Below are 19827 nucleotides of genomic sequence, written 5' to 3' on the forward strand. Positions count from 1 at the left end.
TATCCTATTTTATTTGATTTTTATCGTTATCTACAAATTTCATTACATGCCCATATGCAAAATTTTGATCCGAGAAAAGGGGCAATAGCAAGAGCAATATACCCAGAAACAAACGCATATCATCAAAAATACAAACTTTTAACGTTTATTATTTCCACACTTCCCGATTTATCTATAAAACATCGATGTTGTTATTAAACACTTTATAAAGAAATCTTAATTATAAAAATTAAAGAATAAATTGGTTTCGAAAATAAAATGATTACGATGTACGGGAAAAAAAAAAAAAACCAACATCGAGAATTGCGAAAATAAAGCGAACGAACATTTTATTTTTAAAATCCAAAATAAAATCCAGAAAAATCCCCTACCATTACAAATATCATAAACATGAACTAATGTCGATGTTCAAATAATTTTAAATTCGAGAAAACCAAAGCTCGAAATTATCCGAACACAAGAACAGATTTTCAAAAATGATTTTATGGTTATCTACAAAAAATTTGAATCCCAAAAAGGGAGGCAACGGCGACGGCAGTATACGCAGCGACGAACGTGTATTGCCATAAACAGATACGAACTTTTCATATTTATTGTCACACTCACGTCTCTTTCCCAACATCATTAATTTTCTCCTTCTCGTTCTCTTCTCCCGTCCCCCCCAAAATTTCTCCCCGCTCCGGCGAATCCGAGTTCCGGTGATCGGCGCCTCCGATCCGGTGAACGCGTCCTAGGGTTCGTCAGTGCGGCGGCGGCGGACGGCGGCGGCGGTGATCGTACTCGGTGGTGCGAAGAAGAAGGAGAAGATTGTGGAGGGCTTCGCTCGTTCTGGGTCCAGTTCGATTCTGCGTTTTTTTAGCGTTTGAGAGAGGGAGGGAGATGTGAGGATGATGGGCATTGAGGCCGCTCGGAGAGGCGGCGCGGCGGCGAAACCGATGCCGGCGGCGGCGGCGGCGGTGTCCCGGGCGAGGGTGAGGATGTGGATTCTGCGCGCCGCCACGTCGGTGTTGCTGTGGACGTGCGTGGTGCAGCTGACGGCGCTGGGGGAGACGTGGGGCCCGAGGGTGCTGAAGGGGAGGCCTCCCTGCGATCATCGGGATCGGTCGCCCCCCGCTACCGAAGCCAAGGAGGCGGTGGAGGTCTCTTCTGGGCATCGTCCTCGGCGCGTTTTGCCTCCCAAGAGTGAGTCCCGATGCTTGCTTCTCGGACAGCCTGTGTAAATTTTGTTCCTTTTTGGTCCCCGATCTTAGGTTAGCTCGTGTTCGCGGTGTTGAATTCGTGTAATGTCTTTGAATTCCTATGGTGATGTTGGGTATTCATGGATTTTCTCTGGGTGTGAGGAAAATGCCTTGATCGTCGATCTTTCTTGTTGTGATGTCGTCGTCGTAAATGTTATGAAGTTTTTCCAGAGGGCAAGCCTGTGGTGAGTGATTAGATTGGTGTGATTATTGGGTCGGTTTCGCAGTTGGAAGTAGGACTGTTTTCGGAAATCATGTTTAGCACGCATCTGATGAGAGACTTTCCGAGCAGTTACCATGCAACAACATTTTTGTTCTTTGTGTTTGATTGGCTTTTTGTCCTTTTAAGTGTCAATATTCTTTCTTCGCAAGTTTTATATGTTGTTTTTCTGGTATTTGCTAAGAGAAAGCGACCCGCAGCCTGCACTTTGCCAACACAAAGTATACCACGAAGTTGCATTGAATTGTACTTCTTCTCGTTGCATAGGGGTTTACAAGAACAATGGATACTTGATGGTCTCTTGCAATGGAGGACTTAATCAGATGAGAGCAGCGGTGAGTGAATAGCTATGTTTTTCCCATGTTTGAACAAGAACACTCAATAGCATTATTCGGTTTCACCCATGTCAATATCTGAGCACTCCATGACTACTGCAGATTTGTGATATGGTTGCCATTGCTAGATATATGAACGTCACACTCATAGTCCCTGAGCTGGATAAAACTTCCTTCTGGGCTGACCCCAGGTTGGGATGACTTTGTTTCTTTTGTTTAATTACTAGATACTGCATTCTGAGCAAGAACATGGCTTAAAAGCTGTTAATTTTATTTGGCAGTGAGTTTCATGACATATTTGATGTTGATCATTTCATCACCTCTTTGAGAGATGAGGTTCGAATCTTAAAGGAGTTGCCACCCAGGCTCAAGAGGAGAGTGGAACAGGGAAGAATTTATTCCATGGCGCCAACCAGTTGGTCAGACATTTCTTACTATCATCGCCGGGTCTGTTGTCCCTGAACTATATGAACTTGTGTCCATGTTGGATAGTGTTCCAAACCTGATTTCAATATCAATAGTTGTTTTGTCTCATCACGTATTATTGAAGTGAAATTGTGTCATCAAGTTTCATTGGTTCCGTTGTTCCCTATCAAGGGTGCTGGTTCCTAATCCTAGCTTACTTTCAGTTATTTTTCTTTTTGTGCATATAGATTCTTCCCCTGATACGGAAGCACAAAGTCGTACATTTCAATAGAACTGATGCCCGGCTTGCCAACAATGGCCAACCACTGCAGCTACAGAGGCTGCGTTGCCGGGTGAATTTTAGTGCTTTGAAGTTCACTCCTCAGATAGAGGAGCTGGGAGGAAAAGTTGTAAAGCTTTTAAGGGAAAATGGCCCTTTTCTTGTGCTTCACCTTAGATATGAGATGGACATGTTGGCGTTTTCAGGCTGTACTCACGGTTGCAACAATGACGAGGTGGAAGAGTTGACTAGAATGAGGTGAGTTGTGAGCTACCTTTTCATTCAAGTGGATAACTTGTTTAAGGATCCCCTGAGCAAATTTCCCCTCTTTTTCCACTTCTTGGCAGATACGATTATGATCAGTGGAAAGTAAAGAAAATCGATTCTGAGATGCAGAGGATAGAGGGTCTTTGTCCTTTGACTCCTGAGGAGACTGCTCTCACATTGAAGGCTCTGGACATCGATCGAAAAATGCAAATTTATATTGCTGCTGGTGAAATATACGGTGGAGAAGAAAGAATGGCAACTCTTGCTATGACTTATCCAAAATTGGTCAGTACCACAGAGCCCAAGGGCTAATATCTGGTTTTTATTGCTTCCTTCTTGTTTGTGTCTCTAGTCATTTGGTTGACTTGTTCTGCTTGTAACAGGTTAAAAAGGAGACAATACTAGAGTCCTCAGACCTAAAAGCTTTTCATAATCACTCATCACAGATGGCAGCATTAGATTATCTTGTGTCCTTGGAAAGTGATGTTTTTGTTCCCACTTATAATGGGAATATGGCTAAGGTTGTTGAAGGACATCGCAGGTAATAATCGTTATGCATGAAATTAAGTCTTCTAGTTTTCATCTTAACAGTTGCTCTCTTTGGCTTCAGTCAAACTTATATTTTAAGTTCCAAAATTCGACCCTTGATATCTGTTGAATCTCATATATAATATGACGGGCCTTTATACCATTTTTTCCATGCCATGATTTTTCAAAGTTAATACTTTCTAACTAATTTCCGATGGTACAATTAGGTTTCTTGGTTTCAAGAAGACCCTTCTATTGGATAGAAGGCTTCTTGTGGAGTTAATAGACCAGTTCAGTAATGGAAATTTAAGTTGGGAAGATTTCTCTTCTGCTGTTAAGGAAGCCCATGCATTCCATGTTGGTAATCCAACGAGGAGGTTGGTCATTCCAGATAGACCTAAAGAAGAGGAATACTTTTATGCAAACCCACAAGAATGCTTATGATGGTTGTTGTTTGGGTGATCCTGATTTTCTCAATTTGCATCCGCAACTCTAGCTATTCAGAGAGATCTTTAACCTCTTCATCATATCACTATGGTGAAAAGAGTTTTGTCCTGAAAGGGCCATCAAGTGAAATGCATAGAAGAATTTACCCTTCAAGAAAGGGTCAAATCCTGCAGAAGCTGCAGGCTGCAGGAGTACAGTCTAACCTCCTCTGTTCTTGCTGATTGTTCAATTGATGTACAGAAGCTATCATGCCATTGTGGTGTCATGTTCATTCAAGTTGGTTGGGCACCTTCACAGCAGATGCAAATATAGATGTGGTTTGCCGCAACTGTGAATTTATGGAAGGCAATCCACATCTTCTCATCAGCCGCATCTTTCCTTTTTCCTTTTCATTAGCTGCTCCAGTTTCTTCTCATACACATTCTCTTCAATTTCTTCACACATAATCGCTGTTTCTTTTGTTCGATTCCACAGAAGCACTGAAGCAACTGGCAACATGATTAGGATCACTCATTGGATAAAAATGTCATATAATTTCTCCTTCGTTTCTTTCTTTTCTTTTTTAGGTGCATAAGTAACCACAGCCTTTCTGGTCATCTTTGCACTATGTCCACAGATATTCATGTAAAGCAAGTGGTTTTTTTTTTTTTTTTTTTTTTTTTTTGTCATGTTGACAACCATGGTATGTTGGAAAGAGCTTCATGCGATTGGTAATTGAGACATTTGTTACTTTCTTGAAAAATATGTTCCCAATTGATTTTTAGCCTGTTGGTTATGACAACCTAACCGAAGCAACCAAAAGCCAATTGAACAAGCTCATCTCTATGAAAATTTGTAATTTCTGGATTAGTATTTGTTCTTATTCGTTGCCCACAGGCTTGTATTATTTGAGATGACTAGTGAATGGTTCTTGTTGTCCTTTACTTTCTTTGGAATAAGAACTGTATTAGACCGTTGGCCTGTTGATTTCAGTATCTTTACCGGGAAAGAAAATGCACGAGTCTTGTGAATCATGATAATTGGTCATTGTGCACAGAATGTAAGGTGAGAGACCAAATGGGGTCTATTTTCAAACCAAGTCATGAATGCTGCTAGAGAACATACATAATGACAAGAGGATACTCTGTTTCTTCAAGAAGATGTGGTTGTCGACTTTATTATGCGAAGGCCATGAGTAATGAGGTAAGAAGTAGAATGCCCTTTAACAACCACTCTGTTTCTTCATGGAAGGATTGTCATGATTATCGCGGGCTAATGAAGAAAAATCATTCTCAACTGCTCACTTCTTTGTGTAAAACTTACCCATTGATCTCACTTTTTTTAGGTTAAGCATGCTTTGACTGCAAGTAACGTTTGTTGATTATCAATTAGATAAACCACGGGTGATCACGTACTGCTGTGATTACGACGGTTGATCATCACACATCTGCTAATTCAAAAGCGATGAGTAGAATGTGGGTTTCCTGGCGTTAACTACTGCTGGATATCAACTGAACATGACTTTTGACACAAGTAACATCAGCCCGTCGACCGATCCTTCTTGCTGTTTATCCATGCATATGATGAAATATTTTTGGAAGGTGTTATTGGCATTCTTGAGGACCTTGTTGTTCACTCTTAAGAGAAATTGAACCGGATGTATTTCTATGGTTCGGATTCTCTCACTTGGCAAAAGTACCATCAGTTTCGGGAGAACTAACTGATAGGTGGAAACAAACTAATGAGAAAGAGCCCTTCTAAGTATTGAACTGCGCAACTAAATCAAACCCCATTGTATGAATGTTCGCAGAACGAGCTCAAATTTGTAGTGCCCACATATTTGCACCCAGCAAAACAGATTACGAGCTCCGCTTAAGTGAAAATGTGTAGAGAAATATGCTAATCGTGAAAAGCACGACTATCTTCATGAATAATCAAGTCGAATCAAGTGAATTACGCAAGCAAATACTAGAAATCATTCTCGAGCGAACGGGATTTGTGGAGGGTTAGAGAAAATCCTCGGACGGTAATCATCACAGACACCAACCAAATACGATGCTTAAACACCAACCAAATACCTGCCAACTTTTGTACGCAAGAAGATTGTGGTTTAGCCCCAAAATCATTTGAGTGGGGCATCCTATACTATAAGAAAAGCAAAGCAAGAGAAGCTGTTGCATGCAAGATAAGTCCGCATTACTGATGCCTGATTACGACGAATGAGGAAGCCGGTAGGGTCTCCAAATCAAAGAGAATTGATTTATGATTAAATATTACAAGTAAGTTCGACCCCCCGAAACAAAAAATAAGAAAGAGAAATATCACAAGTAATACATGCCTGAAAGTTATGTGCATTCAAACAAACTAAAGACAATGTACAATGGTCTCGACTGGATAAGTTTATTAGCCAGGAGAAGATTGGATGAACCCTATATGTAAGAAGGTTTAACCCAAAAAAAAATTGAATAAATCGTATTACAAAAAGAATATCAGGATGATTGTTATGCTACCTAGCTTTTCCCCGCCTTTAGCTTCTTCAGGGCTGGATCTGCAATCTCGCCCGCAGCTCGAGGCCGTGTGACTCCTTGATTTCTAGCTTCAGTATCCTGCATTGTACACAGAATTAAGGTCATTCCTCGATGCTGCAAGTTATGTCGACATATTTACTTAGATTGACCCAAAATGAATAAGGGAAATGACAGGCTGAGGAAACTAGGGAAGTACCTTAGGAAGAGATGAAGAGGCGGCATTTCTACCATTTGCTTGCTTCCCTAGATCAATTTGTACCGAGATGCTGGCCTGGGATAAATCTACCCCAGAACTTTGCAATGCTTGAGTTAATCTATTCAACAACCTGTTACGGATAAATCTCCTATTATCCAACAATTCACCATTTGACCAAATAAAAAAACAAAACAATTCACTATACAATTCTACAGGATAGCAGAGAGGCCTGATAACTCGATCACAAGTAGTGGACAGTGTGCAAGACTTGTCACCTCACACTGTAAATAAAGCAACCCTTAACCAGGAATCAATCAAGTGCATTGCATGAAGAGATTAATGTATAGTTTGATTCCCCTAAACATTTGTTAAGGAGTGCCTCGCCGGCACCAGTTAAGCAATCAGAGAAGGAAAGTTTGCAATTGTCAATTCATTGCTTTATTAGTGCTAAGCCAGATCAATGCTTTGGAATATTAAGTACGCCTTAATAAATGTCATGGGGACACTCATTAACAAGACACCTATGAAAAATGCAGATAAAGAAAATGGAACAGAGTAAAAGATGATATTTCTTTCATATAAAAAAATAGTTTTGACACCCAGTTTCAGATTCATCTGCCAGTTGGGATAAGACAGATCAGACTAACACCAAGAAAAACAAGACTTGGACGCAATATTGGTCAAAAATACTCATCCCCTGTAGAAGTCCCCGGTGTGGCAAATGGGGTCTTGCCTTTGCTCTCAGAGCAGAAACTCTAAAAACAGTTCCTGTTTGGAGCAAGTGCAAGACAGTTTTCTGCCAACAAATGCAATGTACCGCAATGATTGGCTACAAATTACAATTGCAACAAGGAGCATGAAATATGCTGCGCATCTGGTCGTTAATTATTGAGAATGGTTTTGAAAAGATATGAAAAAAATGCTCAAAAACAGTATGTTGCCAGAAAGAAATAATTGCAACAGAAAAACCAGTAATATAATTTTTTTAAGTATAAATTTGAACAAAAGAACTTTAAAACTTGATGCTTACCCTTGAGAGTAAACATTGGAGATACTTATTGTACCGCCTTCAATGGTCAGCTCCTCTTCTTTCAGTTTGTCGGTTGAAGCAGAGCACTCGTTAGTCAATGATTTGATTCTACTAATCTGTGTTAGTGGTTGGGACGCGTTGTTTTCCAAATTAGGATCCCCTCTTGCCACTGCACCACTACCCCTGACACAGTTCGAGATGTTGGGCTGCAGAGACATTGGAAATGGAACTGCTCTATTTGTCATTCCAGGGTGATGCTCTACAGATTTGAAAGCGGTAACAGATCCCATCTCAGGTTCAAGTGGGTTCTTGGCTTTCCTGAATACGGCTGGGGCCATGGCAATATTGTTCTCATCAACTTTTGCCGCAAATACCAAAGCAGGACTGGACCCGCTAGTGATGTTTCGAGATTGATCAACATAATTATCCGTCGGCCTCTGACCATTTCTCTGTTTAAGGAAATTTTGTGAGATGGAAAGTAATCACAAATGCTTAATGAATATATCGATGTCAGGATCTCAGAAAAGCAATCATCGGTGGGATCAACACAGTGATTACAATTGTGAGATGACTGCCTGACTGGTATCACCCGCGTTGCGGGATGCCTTTGATATCCAAATAAAAGCCCCCATTGCTTAACTAACAAGAAATTTCCACTCTATTGCCACTATAAGGAAATGGCTGATAGAATTAATGGAACAATTTTTCGTCCAAAACACGCAATTCCACATGCAGAGAGAAGACTGACGAATGAGAGGAGGGAATTACCAGTGGCATCATATTTGCTGGTTCTTGGCTCCATCCTTGAAATGAACCTTCATAATTAGTAACCTTTTCCTGTAGATACTGTATGTACTCGATAACCTGTATAAAAGCAGTTCCTTCATCAATCAAGATTATAAGGTTTCTTCTATCTGGCAAGAAAGAAGGAAAAAATGAGCAAAATGAATGCCCTAGTACCTCCAGTAAAAATGATGCCTTATCTCTCTTTTGGTCGCTGTTCGGGATTAGAGACCTCAACGTCTGAAACCTGCAGCAGGAGGTCTACATGTCAAATACACGACAACAAAACCTGAAGGATTTCCAGAAAAACATTTCTGATATTCCATGCACTTGGAACATCAATGTTTCATCTTTTATATACTGTAGTGGCATGTCAAAAGCAGTGAGATCCGTGGTATTCCACAGCATGAAATGTGAATAGATAGTTTCAACTAGCCAGTAAATTGCTTATCTATGGGTAGTGTTGCGTGAAAACGCCGTTGCACAAACAATCAGACGTGTTAGGATGAAATTGTTTGATCTTTAGAGAGAAGACCTGTCATTTATTTTGCTCCGCCTCCGCTGCTCAGTTGCAGAATGCTTGGACCGAGGTGTGTTGGCCTTCTGATCACTACTCTTTCCGTCAACTTTCACCCTCAACTCCCCTGCACCAACTCAAAACTTTCCTCATCAGAAAACATGGTATTTAGATGAGATCATCCTTTTCTGTGATATGTATAAGCAGCTAAAGATGCACGTGTCAAAGGAAAAATTTATGAGAGGATATAACATAAGATCAGCTAGTTATAGATGACACTGCCATAAAAATAAATATGACCTAAAAATTACCTTTAGGAATAGGGGAAGTCTCTTTCTTGAGCAAAAACTCTCCATCATCGTCATCCAATTCATCTTCCTGATTGCTCCCACTCTTTGCTGATCTTATCATATCCATAAAGCTCTTATTTTTGGCCCCTGATGGCCTATAAAATGAGAAAGCTCGTCCTCAGTATGGACCTAATATGCTGTAACCTAATGAAGAACCACGGACAAAACAACAGTGAAGCAGCAAGCTAGAAAGAGAGAGAATAGCCACTGACTGCGAGGAAGAGAGTGAACTGAACGAATTCCGGTGATTGTTATTGGAAGATGAGTGTGACGGCCGCTCGGATGCCGGCCACGGCCCCAATTTCACCTCCGCCTCTGTCAATTTCAGAGCCAACCAAATGAGTTTTTTTAAAAAAAAAAAAATCCATTCAGTTTTTCACGTTTTCTCATAGACACAGGTCTTTCACACGCACCGAACAACTGATTTACCTACCTCGGACAGAGGCAGAAGGCACGTTCTCCTTCCCTGTCTTTCCCTTCTTCGCTGCAGATTCCTCCCAAAGCGTGAACCCGCTGTTAGTATAAGAACTGCAGTTGGAGTTCTCATCCGTCCGGTCAGTGCTACTTGCCTGAGCCACCGTATAAATGGTCGCCTCAGGTTTTGGCGGGTTTTGATTATTAAAATACGAAATGTGGCTGATGCTGTACGTCCCGATCCCTCCAGGAAGCACGTGTTCCACCGACTGCGGCGGTGGGACCGAGGGCGGCGGCCCCGGAGGAGCCGGAGGCGGCGGCCTCTCGAGGGATGACGATATCTCGCTCGTGGCCTCTTCCTTGGCGCCCGTCTTCCCCAGGAAGTCGTGGGTTTTCAGGAAGCTGTCTGCAGGACAAGAAAGAACAACAACCGAGATCAGGCTCTAGATCACACGACCCAAGATTCGGTTCAGCTGTGTCATCAAGATTGATGATTCCAGCAATCTGCTCAGGACAAGATCGAAGAAGGGTCATCGTAATTCGAAGTTGAACCATGCCGGGTCACCATCGCGACGGCCTCCGCGCGCGACAGCCGGTCGGGAGTCCAGATCCAAAGACGTCCTTCTCACTTAAGACACAACAGAGAGACGAGGAATTCTTCGCTGTTCAGCAACCGCTAACGACGGGCCTCCTCCATTTCAGCCGACACGCGACGCACTCCCGGACAATTCATCGCGCAATATTCCCCCTCCATCACCGCTCATGCGGATGATGATGCTGTCGTCGTTCAGGACAAAAGACGCGAAAAGGGTCGTCGTCGATGATGCCACCCACGAACGAACGCGCGCTCATGTGAAACATGTGCGACTGCTTTGAAAAAGTCGGTCACGAGATCGACCCGAGATCGTGTCTTCATCACGTAACGCAAGGCACTACCCACGCACGCACACGCACGCACACGCGCGCGGCAATACCTAACCTCAACGGATCGAAAGCCGCTCGAAAAATTCCAACTTGGCCGCCGCTGCTGCTGAGGAGGACGCGGGTTCGAGGATCCTGAGGTCTCTCTCTCTCTCTCTGTCTGATCCGACCGGCGAGCACCCTGCGCCGGGGGGGGCCCCGCCCCGCCCCGCCCGTGCCGCCGTGCGCACCCGTGCCCGCTCACGTGATGTCAAATCAGGCCCGTCGGATTCAAGCATGGACCCGCCACCACCCATCTGATGTCCGGATTCGCCTCTCCTCGGTTCTCTCTTTTCTTGAGCTTGCTTTTCGGATTCGGCAAAGCCATGGCCCCACCCGAATTCACGGCCCGGATCCACGACCCTCCTCTCTCTCTCTCTCTCTCTCTCACGTGCATCCACTAACCTCGATCGCTTCCCTACCCATTAAAATTTTACAGATATTTCCCTCTCTCTCTCTCTCTCTCTCCTCCCCCCATTAAAGCACGATCGTTACCAAATCCCCGCAGGGGAGGACGACCCATCAGCGTTTTCCTCCTCTTCTTTTCTCTATTGCCCTTTGCTTTTTCTCGGGATCTAAAAACTAGATTTTCGCAATTAATGAACAGGGAAGAGAAAAACCCTTTTTCGTGAACTGGCCGAATCGACGTAAAAGGTAAATTTCGAACGAGAGGGAGAAGGAGGAGGAGGAAGGATGGGACGGGGGGTTGTTTTACCTTGAGAAGGAGGCTGTCTTGGATCTTGGTGGTGGAGGGTCGAATGGCTGCACAGCGACAGGAAGTCGTGCGTTGCTTTCCTCGCTGCAAAAGAAAAACCGGCTTCGATTTCATCGTCCGTCGTCGTCGTTCGTTGCGTTTTCTCAAAACTCGGACAAGAACTCGATAAAAAAGAACGAAAGAAAAACCAGAAACAGACACGACAGCATCAATCTTGCAACCGAGATTGTAATACCTTCCGTTCCGAATGGACGAGGTTGAGGAAGCTCCATCATGCACGACCTACACGACGACGAATCGACGCGGTGGCGCGGGGCTCGACTGAATTATGGAAACGGAGAGCTGAAAGACTTCGGCGAACCGGCGGCGCTCTCGAACAGGAAAGCTTCCCACAGAGAGTTTCCCGAGCTCGAAGTGAAGCTGGACTGGAGATTACTGGGAGCCCGTCGCAGATCTGCGACACGAAAGCAATGCAGATTCGCTCGGGAAATGGTTTCCCGCCTCCGATCTCAGCCCGAATCGGGCGCGCGCATTCGCTCGGCCGGGTCGCTTGGGTTCCAAGCGACCTCTCCCCCCTGATCGAGCCCACCTCTCGAGAAAACTGCCTCCCGGAAAAAAAATATAAAATAAAAATTCTTCGCCGCCGGATGAATTCAGCCCGGAGAATTCCCACGAATCTGAAGGCGACGTTCAGCAAAATTCGGAACTGGGCACAAAGAAAACGAAGCAGGGTCAGATTTGCCGAGCCGGGTCAGCTGAAAACCACGATCCCTTCCGCTAGACGTCTCGAAACCCGAAGCATAATTTGACCAAACCACAAAACACGAGGGAAGGACGAGAGACCTGGGACGATCTGGAGACCGCCGCAGCAGCTCTCGCTGCTCCGCCGCCGCCGCCGTCGCCGGAGGAGGACCACCACCGAGCCGGATTCGAACCCAATTCAGCTCAGCAGCAGAGCTCGCGAAATTCAACGCGACCAGCGAAGGGCTCAGCAGCTTTCGCTCCTCCTCCACCTCTCTCCCTCTTCTCTCTTTCTCTCTCTACTCTCTCTCTCTACACTCTCTCTCTCTTCTTTCTCTCTCTTTGTTCTGTAGGGGAGGCCATGGCTGGAGATCTTTTATACAGTTTCATGTAAGCGTTGCGTTGCTTTCCGGTGCGTCCCTCCTTTGTTCCGTTTTATCCATTTTTTTATTTATTTCTTTTTTTCTGATTTCCGGACCCCGTAATGATAATAATTATTGGGCAGGGAAGGGGGGCGAGGAACGGACGGCGTTACCCCGGACGCCGTCGCTGCTGCGGCGGGGCTGACGGCGTTAGTGGGTTGGAGAGGGGAGCGGGTGGCGAATTTTGACTGACGGGATTCCGAAACGTTTCTTTGATTTTGATAAAAAAACAAATATGGATTTTGGGAGTCGACAAAAATTAAAATGACTTCGTCGAGGATTGCCGTTGCCCCCATTAGTAGGACATGTTAAAAACCAATTAAGGAAAATTTAACCATGATTAATACTATAAAAAACTGCAAACTAGTATCATGAAATAAATTTACTTAAAAAAGTCTCATTTGATACATTTGTGACGGATTTATCTTTCATTAATTTTCATTAAATTTTACTATCAAATTATCGAATTGAAGAACTCGTAATAGTTGATAAGATACCAATTTGAGATTTTACTCTCCATTTGTCACGTGTATTTTAATTTGTGATTCTTTGTGGTATTATTTCAATTTAATAAAAATTAATGAAGAGTAAATTTATTATAAATACACCAATTTTTTTGTTTTTATAATGAAAAATTAATTTGAGATAAATTTACTGTGAATGTACTAATTTAAAATTTTCCGTGATATTGATCCTTTTAATTATTAATTTTTCTGAAATTATGCACTTACAGCGTGTTCAAATTTGAATTATTTTGAATAAATATTACTTAATAAGTGTTCGGCGACAACGGGGGATTCGAATTAAAAAAATCGGCGCCGCTCGGAGGCAACTCGGTACGGCATCCGAGTCACGGAACTCAATGATTTGGAAGAGTCATTGTTAATTTTTTTTAAAAAATTTATCCTATTTCTTTTTTTGTTTGTTTGTTTTGGGGGTGTGACTAAATTAGTGCTTTGTGGCGATCCCGATGCTAATTGTAGTTTACTTCCCCCAAGGACTGATGCTATTCTGTTTATTTTTATTTCTTAATTTTCTTTTTTAATGCACTAGGAGTCTAGGAGTGATTTTTTTTGCCCGTGTCCACTTTGGTTTAGAAAAATAAAAAGGTTGGTCGATGTGGAAATTGCAATAATTGGTATTTTTTTTTTGTCCTAAAAATAATTGTTATCTTGAAACTTCAATTTTTCGTGAGTTCCAAATGTTATATGGAATTTCGACCAAAAAAAAAATTTATCTGTTACTAGGCATCGACTCAAGAAAAGAGTCCATCTCCTTTTTCTAATCGAAGCTTTCATGATTGAAGATAATCAAAATTACTTATCGTATTTTACTAATTTGACATAGTAGATTGAACAATTAAAGTCCTTCAAAGTTAAATTTTTTTCACAATTAATAATTCTTTACATTTTAAACAACCTTTTTAGGGTTCTATACCTTAAACAGGATGGCCCGAAAAGTCACATATGTTTCCTACATGGTCAAGTTAGGCCACCTTATAGATTACACTTAAGCTTCGTTTATTTCACGGAGAAATGAATGATTTAGGCAACATTTTATTAAAAATGATTGTTAATATTACTCACAAATATGAATAAATGAAAAAAAATATTTTCATCATTTAAAAATATTTAAAAAAAAAATATTTAAACATAAATCTTTATTGATAAAAAAATTAAAAATATTTTTAAATTATTTGTTTTCCCGCAAAACAAATCAAACCTTGATCATTCATCATCGTTAGGCAGCGGCATTGCTTGAAGCATAATTAACAAATTGGGTCAAAATTGAAATTGGGGAAATGTGGAATTCCCAAATGGTCCAAGCAAAGTGAAACTATTCTCCACAATCTCGTAAAAAACAAAAAAAAAAAATAAAAAAATGGAGTGCCCCTGTTGCCCTGGTTGAAATTATTGCACGTAGGACAGTCCCTAGTCCTTCCCTCCCTGGCTCACCAAGTAAATTGCATTGTGACAAAAGCACCAAGCAGTTGCGATCATAGCCTTTCAAGTACCAACGGCAAAATTAAAGTTTTCGGGTGGCCCGCTGGTGTCAATCGACTCCTCATCACGTGCCGACCATCACAGCTGATCTCATCTCAATTTTACTTTTATTTCTTTTTAGCTTTTGATGATACAAAGTACGTCGAGGTCCGTTTCACGTGCATCGAATGAGGTCACTCTCGATGGGAATGGCCGGCTTGACGAGTTGTTGTGAGAGCGAGAGACGTGACCGGGATATATGATACGCAATATTGGAATTCGAGATTCAAATGCTCGATGTATCCTCTACGTGTCTCGCTTCTTTGTTTTGTGCGATGCATGATGGTGTCGGCATTTTTCCTAATCGATGCCACTCCGTGACTGATCGCTGGGCCATAACTTGACTTGTGTACTAACTGCTCCGCCCGCTAAAAATTCAAAGGTTTCAAATCGACAAACTCATCCTTATAGTTTGACTAAATTACAAGACAAGTGAAGTTTCGCTCACAATAGGACTCCAACTAAAATTCGAGTGAAAGATTTGCTTTCAACGACTAAAGGGGCATCAGCTCCGGCTGCCTAGAATCCCAAGGAATACCTAACGAGCTTCACAAGTCAGTCGATAAGACACTTTCAGATCTCGACCGTGGCTCTTATCAGAACAGACCACATACAATGAATAGGATTTGAACTTGTGGCATCCGAGTTTCCTAGCCGAAAGCCCTCCGGCAACAACCTTAATCGACCGCGCCATCTCTCGAGCTCGAGGGTTTCCAAGAAAAGAGCTACCCACCTCGCGTACACGACGACCCGCATGTGCACGGGTGGCTGCGGCGGCAGGGGGAGGTGAACCGTGCTGGCCCGCCGGCTGGCCGCCGCCACTGCGGAAACTTTTTCCCGGAGGAGAGTGATGGTGGGGCGATGATGTCACGTGAGAGGGTTCCAGGAACCGTGTTTGACTTTACAACAGTTTACCCGGTTGACCTCCATCGTTTTTTCCCATGATGGGCATCCAAGAATAAAGAAAGAAGGGAAGAGAGAGAGAGAGATTAAGATAAAGGGTTATGGACAGACAGGGATTGAAGGGACTTACACACCTGATGATTAGCGCACAGATCCCGATTTCGCTCCCCGTTTTTTTAACCCCTCTTTTAATGCGTTGTATCAGTAACTGCGCACTGCGCAGAGGCATCTAGAGAGAGAGAGAGAGAGAGGGGGGGGGGATGGCAGAGGATGTTGGTGGCGGAGGAGGAAACCTCACGTGACGATCCATGTCTCTCCCTTTCTGCTCTGTCTTCTCTGTTGTTTTTGAGTGGGGAGAAGCTTTTGACATTTGTGGTTCTTGGGTTTGGAGTCGTGTTGTTGTATTGTTTCGAGCTGGAACCGCAAAGTGCGGAGCTCCTTCTCCAATCCAATCCACCCCCCATTACCTTTTTCCCATGTGCCTCCTCCTCCAGCAGATTCTCTCTCTCTCTCTCTCTTAGAATGGCCATAAGATCTGTTAAATCTTATGTCACGGCATTGGGAAAAGTATCTTCATGCATCGAATGCGCCGCCCACACCACCCACACCACGCATCGCCACGGCTCTTGAGCTCCTCGGGGAGCTCAAGGTCGTGTTGGTCGACACGAGGGAAGAGCCAGCCTATCGCGAACTATCTAAAGGGTTCTCGTTAAATTGCTCGAGAGATGATCTTGATATACTACCGGCCTATCGCGAACTGTCTAAAGGGTCCTCGTTAAATTGCTTGAGAAATGATCTCGACATACTTAATGATGAAATTCATCAACTCATCTTATGTAATTACCGAGTTCTCTAGAGTCACAAAAGGAAAATATTGGATCTGCCTTTGTTCATTAATCGGACAATTTATATTTCTGAGGCTTCAATTAATGCCAAGTTATGTTGGTTTCTAATCATGCCTCGGTGTCCATTTTAAAAGTTGATCCTTGTGAGCATCCATATGGTAAACTATTTGGCTGGCGTGCTCTATTATTGATCAAAGCGAAAAGAACACATATTTAACATATACATATTCAAGAGGGAAAGAACAAGGAAAAAAATACTGTGAAATTAAATAATTGTGTCACGCTAGAGAGGAACAAAAAAAATAAAATACCCGTTTTTCATTTTTGCGATCATCTGTCGTTTTCCGAATTTTTTTTCTCTCTCTTCTCTATCAATTAATTAATTTATACTTAAATATATGTTGGGTAAGAGAGAATGCATCGCACATGCGAGCCATGGGGTTGCAAACTCTCACGCCCCCCAAATCTAATAGTAATCAAATCCCCAATCCACGTTCCCATCCACCTTGTGCTTCCACCTTTTTTGCTCCTTTCCCTTTATTAATTTTTATAAACCCCCTATTTAAATTATTGCCAAATTATTAAAAAAAATATCTTGATTAATAAATTTCCCTTTGCACTATGCTTTAACGTGTCGATATTATTTCTTTTTTGTGGGGGGTGGCTCCGGCAATCATGGTGAGCATTCACACTTTGTGGTGTGTGGACAGAACGGAACAGCTCGGTTTGATCCGATACTTTGATGCTTTGGGGGTTTTATTTTGTCTTTGTTTTTAGGGACAATAACACGGATAGTCCATGAAATTGATCCAATTTACAATATCAACTATAAACTTTTAATTTGTGCAATGTGGTCCATGAACGCAAATCTAATGTATATATAGTCCATAAACTTTCGATATTTTCAATGCGATATCTGAATTATTGGTAAATATTCGATATAGTCTTTTTGTTTGCATTATTTTTACATAGTTTCAAAACTAAATTAAATATTTATTAATAATTTCTTGATCACATTTAAAAAAAATCAAAATTTTGGAGATGACATTGTGCATTAAACCAAAGTTCATGAATTATATAGATTATTTTTCTTTGTTTTTACTTTGGCAGTCCTATGCATGCATGATCTATCCTAAAAAGTGAATATTCTCTTTATTTTTCACTTGTATTAATGGATTCAATCTCTCGTTAAATTCATCATGCTTTTATGAGGTTAATTATATTGAATCTCGCAACGCAAGGTGAATAATATTATTAGAACACTTGATAATCAAACAACATATATATCCAATAATTTAAATTTTCGGAACAGTTAACATTGGTCCTACAAAATCTTTCTATCGGCAGCACTTTCGTAAAATCTTTTATAGTACCAAAGTAAGAAAACCTAAGTTTGGAGGTTTTCATATCCCTTATTTGCCTCCGTAACTGTATTTCTCCACACTCATTAATAGGTCGAAGCCTAGTTTTTTTTTTTTTGTCAGTCATACTCTATTCCTACTCTATACTCACTCTCAGACTTTTGCCCTGCCTCTTGCAGGGCGTGGGAGTCAAAATCCACTCCTGAAATTTACGCATCCCCACCCCATCCCTCCCTGAGAAGGTGGTCGAAGCCTAGTTGGTGCACCAGGGAGAATGTTAGGATATATAGATATTAAACAACGTCTCCATTTAACCGATTGAATTTTTAAAACAGTCGGTAGCAATATTTTTTCAAAATATTTTCTTTGAGTACAATGGAGATTAAATTCCAAACCCACAAAGTAGATTGCTGACCAAATGAGTTAAGTAAAATATAAGTCCGAGTCTCATCGAAATTCGAGTTACAATTTAATGTCATTTGAGTCGGAAGTTAAACCAACCTACACAACAATAATAGTGCAAGCATGAAATGCATGTGATTACTGAATGAATTTCGAACTGTAACTATTCTTTTCACGAGAAAAGCCTGATTACGATCGAATTAGCGTAAATTATCGAATCGAGGTAGAAATTTGTTTTTCAAAGTAATCATTTAGAATGATTAGTTGGTCAAAAATGATTCCATCATCGGCGGCAATTTATGCTCAAATGTTTTCATGACTAACGGGAAATATTTTTCGCATGATTATAAGTAGAAAAACGCGTCCGCTTGATTCGAACACACGGGACGCAAATGAAAGGAAAACCGGTAGGTTTGCCCTAGAGTCAATCATTATCCTATTATATCCGCTGCGGGAAAAGGGAATAAAAACAATGGGCGAAGCTCGAGAGAGCACGTGACCGGCGATCGGGGGAGGGCGAGATCCGACGGTTGGTGACGAAACGTCAGAGGGGGGGATGAACGGTCGCTGTCGCGCCTTGTCACAGGACGGGGCGGGATGCGACGCGAGAAAGCACCCCCCATCGCCATGTGGGACCCCGCGGCGGGGCCCAGCGGGCGGGCCGGGGGGGGGGGGCCCGGGAGGCTCACGTGCGAAAGGAACCAAAAGCGGACAACGTGTAATCGAGACTGGCTCCGCTTGATGGGCCAACCCACCTAACCTACCTCTGGTAAGGTACGGGGTGTGGGGCCCGCGCTCCCCCGGTCCGGCGTCACGTTCCTCGGTTACATCAAAACCCCGTTTTCGTTTTCAACGTCAATCTCTCTCTCTCTCTCTATCTTCTTGTCACTTGTCACTTGTCAGCATGACTGATTAATAAGGTTAATTCGTAGGGAAATTCAGAACCTGCACATATGTGATATATTTATTTTTAATTAATTTTCAGATTATTAAAAATCTTAAATTAATATATTTATGATAAATTTACAGTTTTAATTAAATTAGATTAATATCAGGTTTAAAACAAAGCAGTATACTTGTGAAATTGATATACCTATAAATTATTATGTGTCATATAACTCAACAATTTAACGGTAAAATTTAATGGAAATTAACGGATGGTAAATTTGTCACAGATGTATAAAAATTAATTTATGATAAATTTATTATAGATACATCAATTCAAGATTTTTCTTGGTATAAACTCTATTTAATATAAACCATGAACTTTTAAATATTTTCATTTATTGATAGTTCAGAGATTTTATTTAATAAATTAAAAGTCTAGGATGACATTGCATGTAACCTTGTTGCAGAAATTAAATGACAACATTGTATATTGAATTAAAGTTCAAGAATCATCAGTGTTGTTATCCATCTTTTCTCTAGTCCATGTGAAACCCTAATAATTAGGAGCATAATCGCAATCAGATTGAAATATTGATTCTTGATAATAGGATAGGCTGCATACATTCGACATTCAATGTCCGTAAACATTCAAAATCAACACGCCATTTGATTCGCTCCTTGAAGTTAGGAGACAGAGCTGTTGACTGGGTTGCTCGAGCCCACCGAGCGCACTATCTCCCGAGTAATTGGTTAGATTATCCCCCTCAACCGTTATTTTCAATATTATGTTTAGATGTAAAAACTGGAACTTTCCCTTTAATGGGCTAGTAATGAATAATCGATACATATTTCGACCAAAAAAAAAAAGTTAGGAGACCATTGAATTATTCATACCACATACACATAAAAGATTTTATCGACTAAGAATAGATCCAAATTGTGCATTCTTGATTTCAAAAGTTGAGATCCGACAACACCTAATGTATTCAAAGACAAACCCTTTCAAGTTTAGACTTGGGGAGGGCGACCGC

General features: G+C 41.8%; 2 protein-coding genes across 3 annotated transcripts; one reads left to right on the forward strand and one right to left on the reverse strand.

The window, feature by feature from the left end:
• The first annotated feature begins 623 nt into the window (after positions 1-623).
• On the forward strand, positions 624-4686 carry LOC104421036 (rhamnogalacturonan I rhamnosyltransferase 1). Its single transcript, XM_010032861.3, has 8 exons — positions 624-1182; positions 1726-1793; positions 1896-1984; positions 2075-2240; positions 2447-2736; positions 2826-3030; positions 3129-3286; positions 3501-4686. The coding sequence occupies exons 1-8, from the start codon at positions 888-890 to the stop codon at positions 3715-3717; spliced, it is 1488 nt and encodes a 495-aa protein (XP_010031163.2). The 5' UTR covers positions 624-887; the 3' UTR covers positions 3718-4686.
• A 1245-nt stretch (positions 4687-5931) lies between these two features.
• LOC104421043 (transcription factor BIM1) lies at positions 5932-12285 on the reverse strand. 2 transcript variants are annotated; one of them, XM_010032873.3, is made up of 12 exons: positions 12036-12285; positions 11428-11898; positions 11193-11276; positions 9537-9923; positions 9316-9418; positions 9065-9198; positions 8772-8880; positions 8414-8483; positions 8222-8317; positions 7454-7902; positions 6424-6553; positions 5932-6305 (listed from the first exon to the last, which is right to left on the reverse strand). In XM_010032873.3, exons 2-12 carry the CDS (start codon positions 11465-11467, stop codon positions 6210-6212), a joined length of 1698 nt encoding a protein of 565 aa, XP_010031175.2. In that variant the 5' UTR covers positions 11468-11898; positions 12036-12285; the 3' UTR covers positions 5932-6209. The 2 variants fall into 2 exon arrangements, with proteins under 2 accessions (XP_010031175.2, XP_010031183.2); XM_010032881.3 differs by lacking the exons at positions 11193-11276; positions 11428-11898; positions 12036-12285 and adding an exon at positions 10070-10573.
• Positions 12286-19827: the final 7542 nt, after the last annotated feature.

Source organism: Eucalyptus grandis, chromosome 2, assembly GCF_016545825.1.
Source record: "Eucalyptus grandis isolate ANBG69807.140 chromosome 2, ASM1654582v1, whole genome shotgun sequence".
NCBI classification, from domain to species: domain Eukaryota; kingdom Viridiplantae; phylum Streptophyta; class Magnoliopsida; order Myrtales; family Myrtaceae; genus Eucalyptus; species Eucalyptus grandis.

What these genes read in the sequence shown, in the direction of transcription:
- LOC104421036 (XM_010032861.3), top strand. Translation starts at nt 888, where the DNA reads ATGATGGGCATTGAGGCCGCTCGGAGAGGCGGCGCGGCGGCGAAACCG. An exon ending in TCCTTCTGGGCTGACCCCAG is followed by an intron (nt 1,985 to 2,074) that starts GTTGGGATGACT and finishes TTTATTTGGCAG; the next exon opens with TGAGTTTCATGACATATTTG. An exon ending in CTATGACTTATCCAAAATTG is followed by an intron (nt 3,031 to 3,128) that starts GTCAGTACCACA and finishes TGCTTGTAACAG; the next exon opens with GTTAAAAAGGAGACAATACT.
- LOC104421043 (XM_010032873.3), bottom strand. Translation starts at nt 11,467, where the DNA reads ATGATGGAGCTTCCTCAACCTCGTCCATTCGGAACGGAAG. An exon ending in CAGCAAATATGATGCCACTG is followed by an intron (nt 7,903 to 8,221) that starts GTAATTCCCTCC and finishes TTCCTTAAACAG; the next exon opens with AGAAATGGTCAGAGGCCGAC. An exon ending in CCTCTTCATCTCTTCCTAAG is followed by an intron (nt 6,306 to 6,423) that starts GTACTTCCCTAG and finishes TGTACAATGCAG; the next exon opens with GATACTGAAGCTAGAAATCA.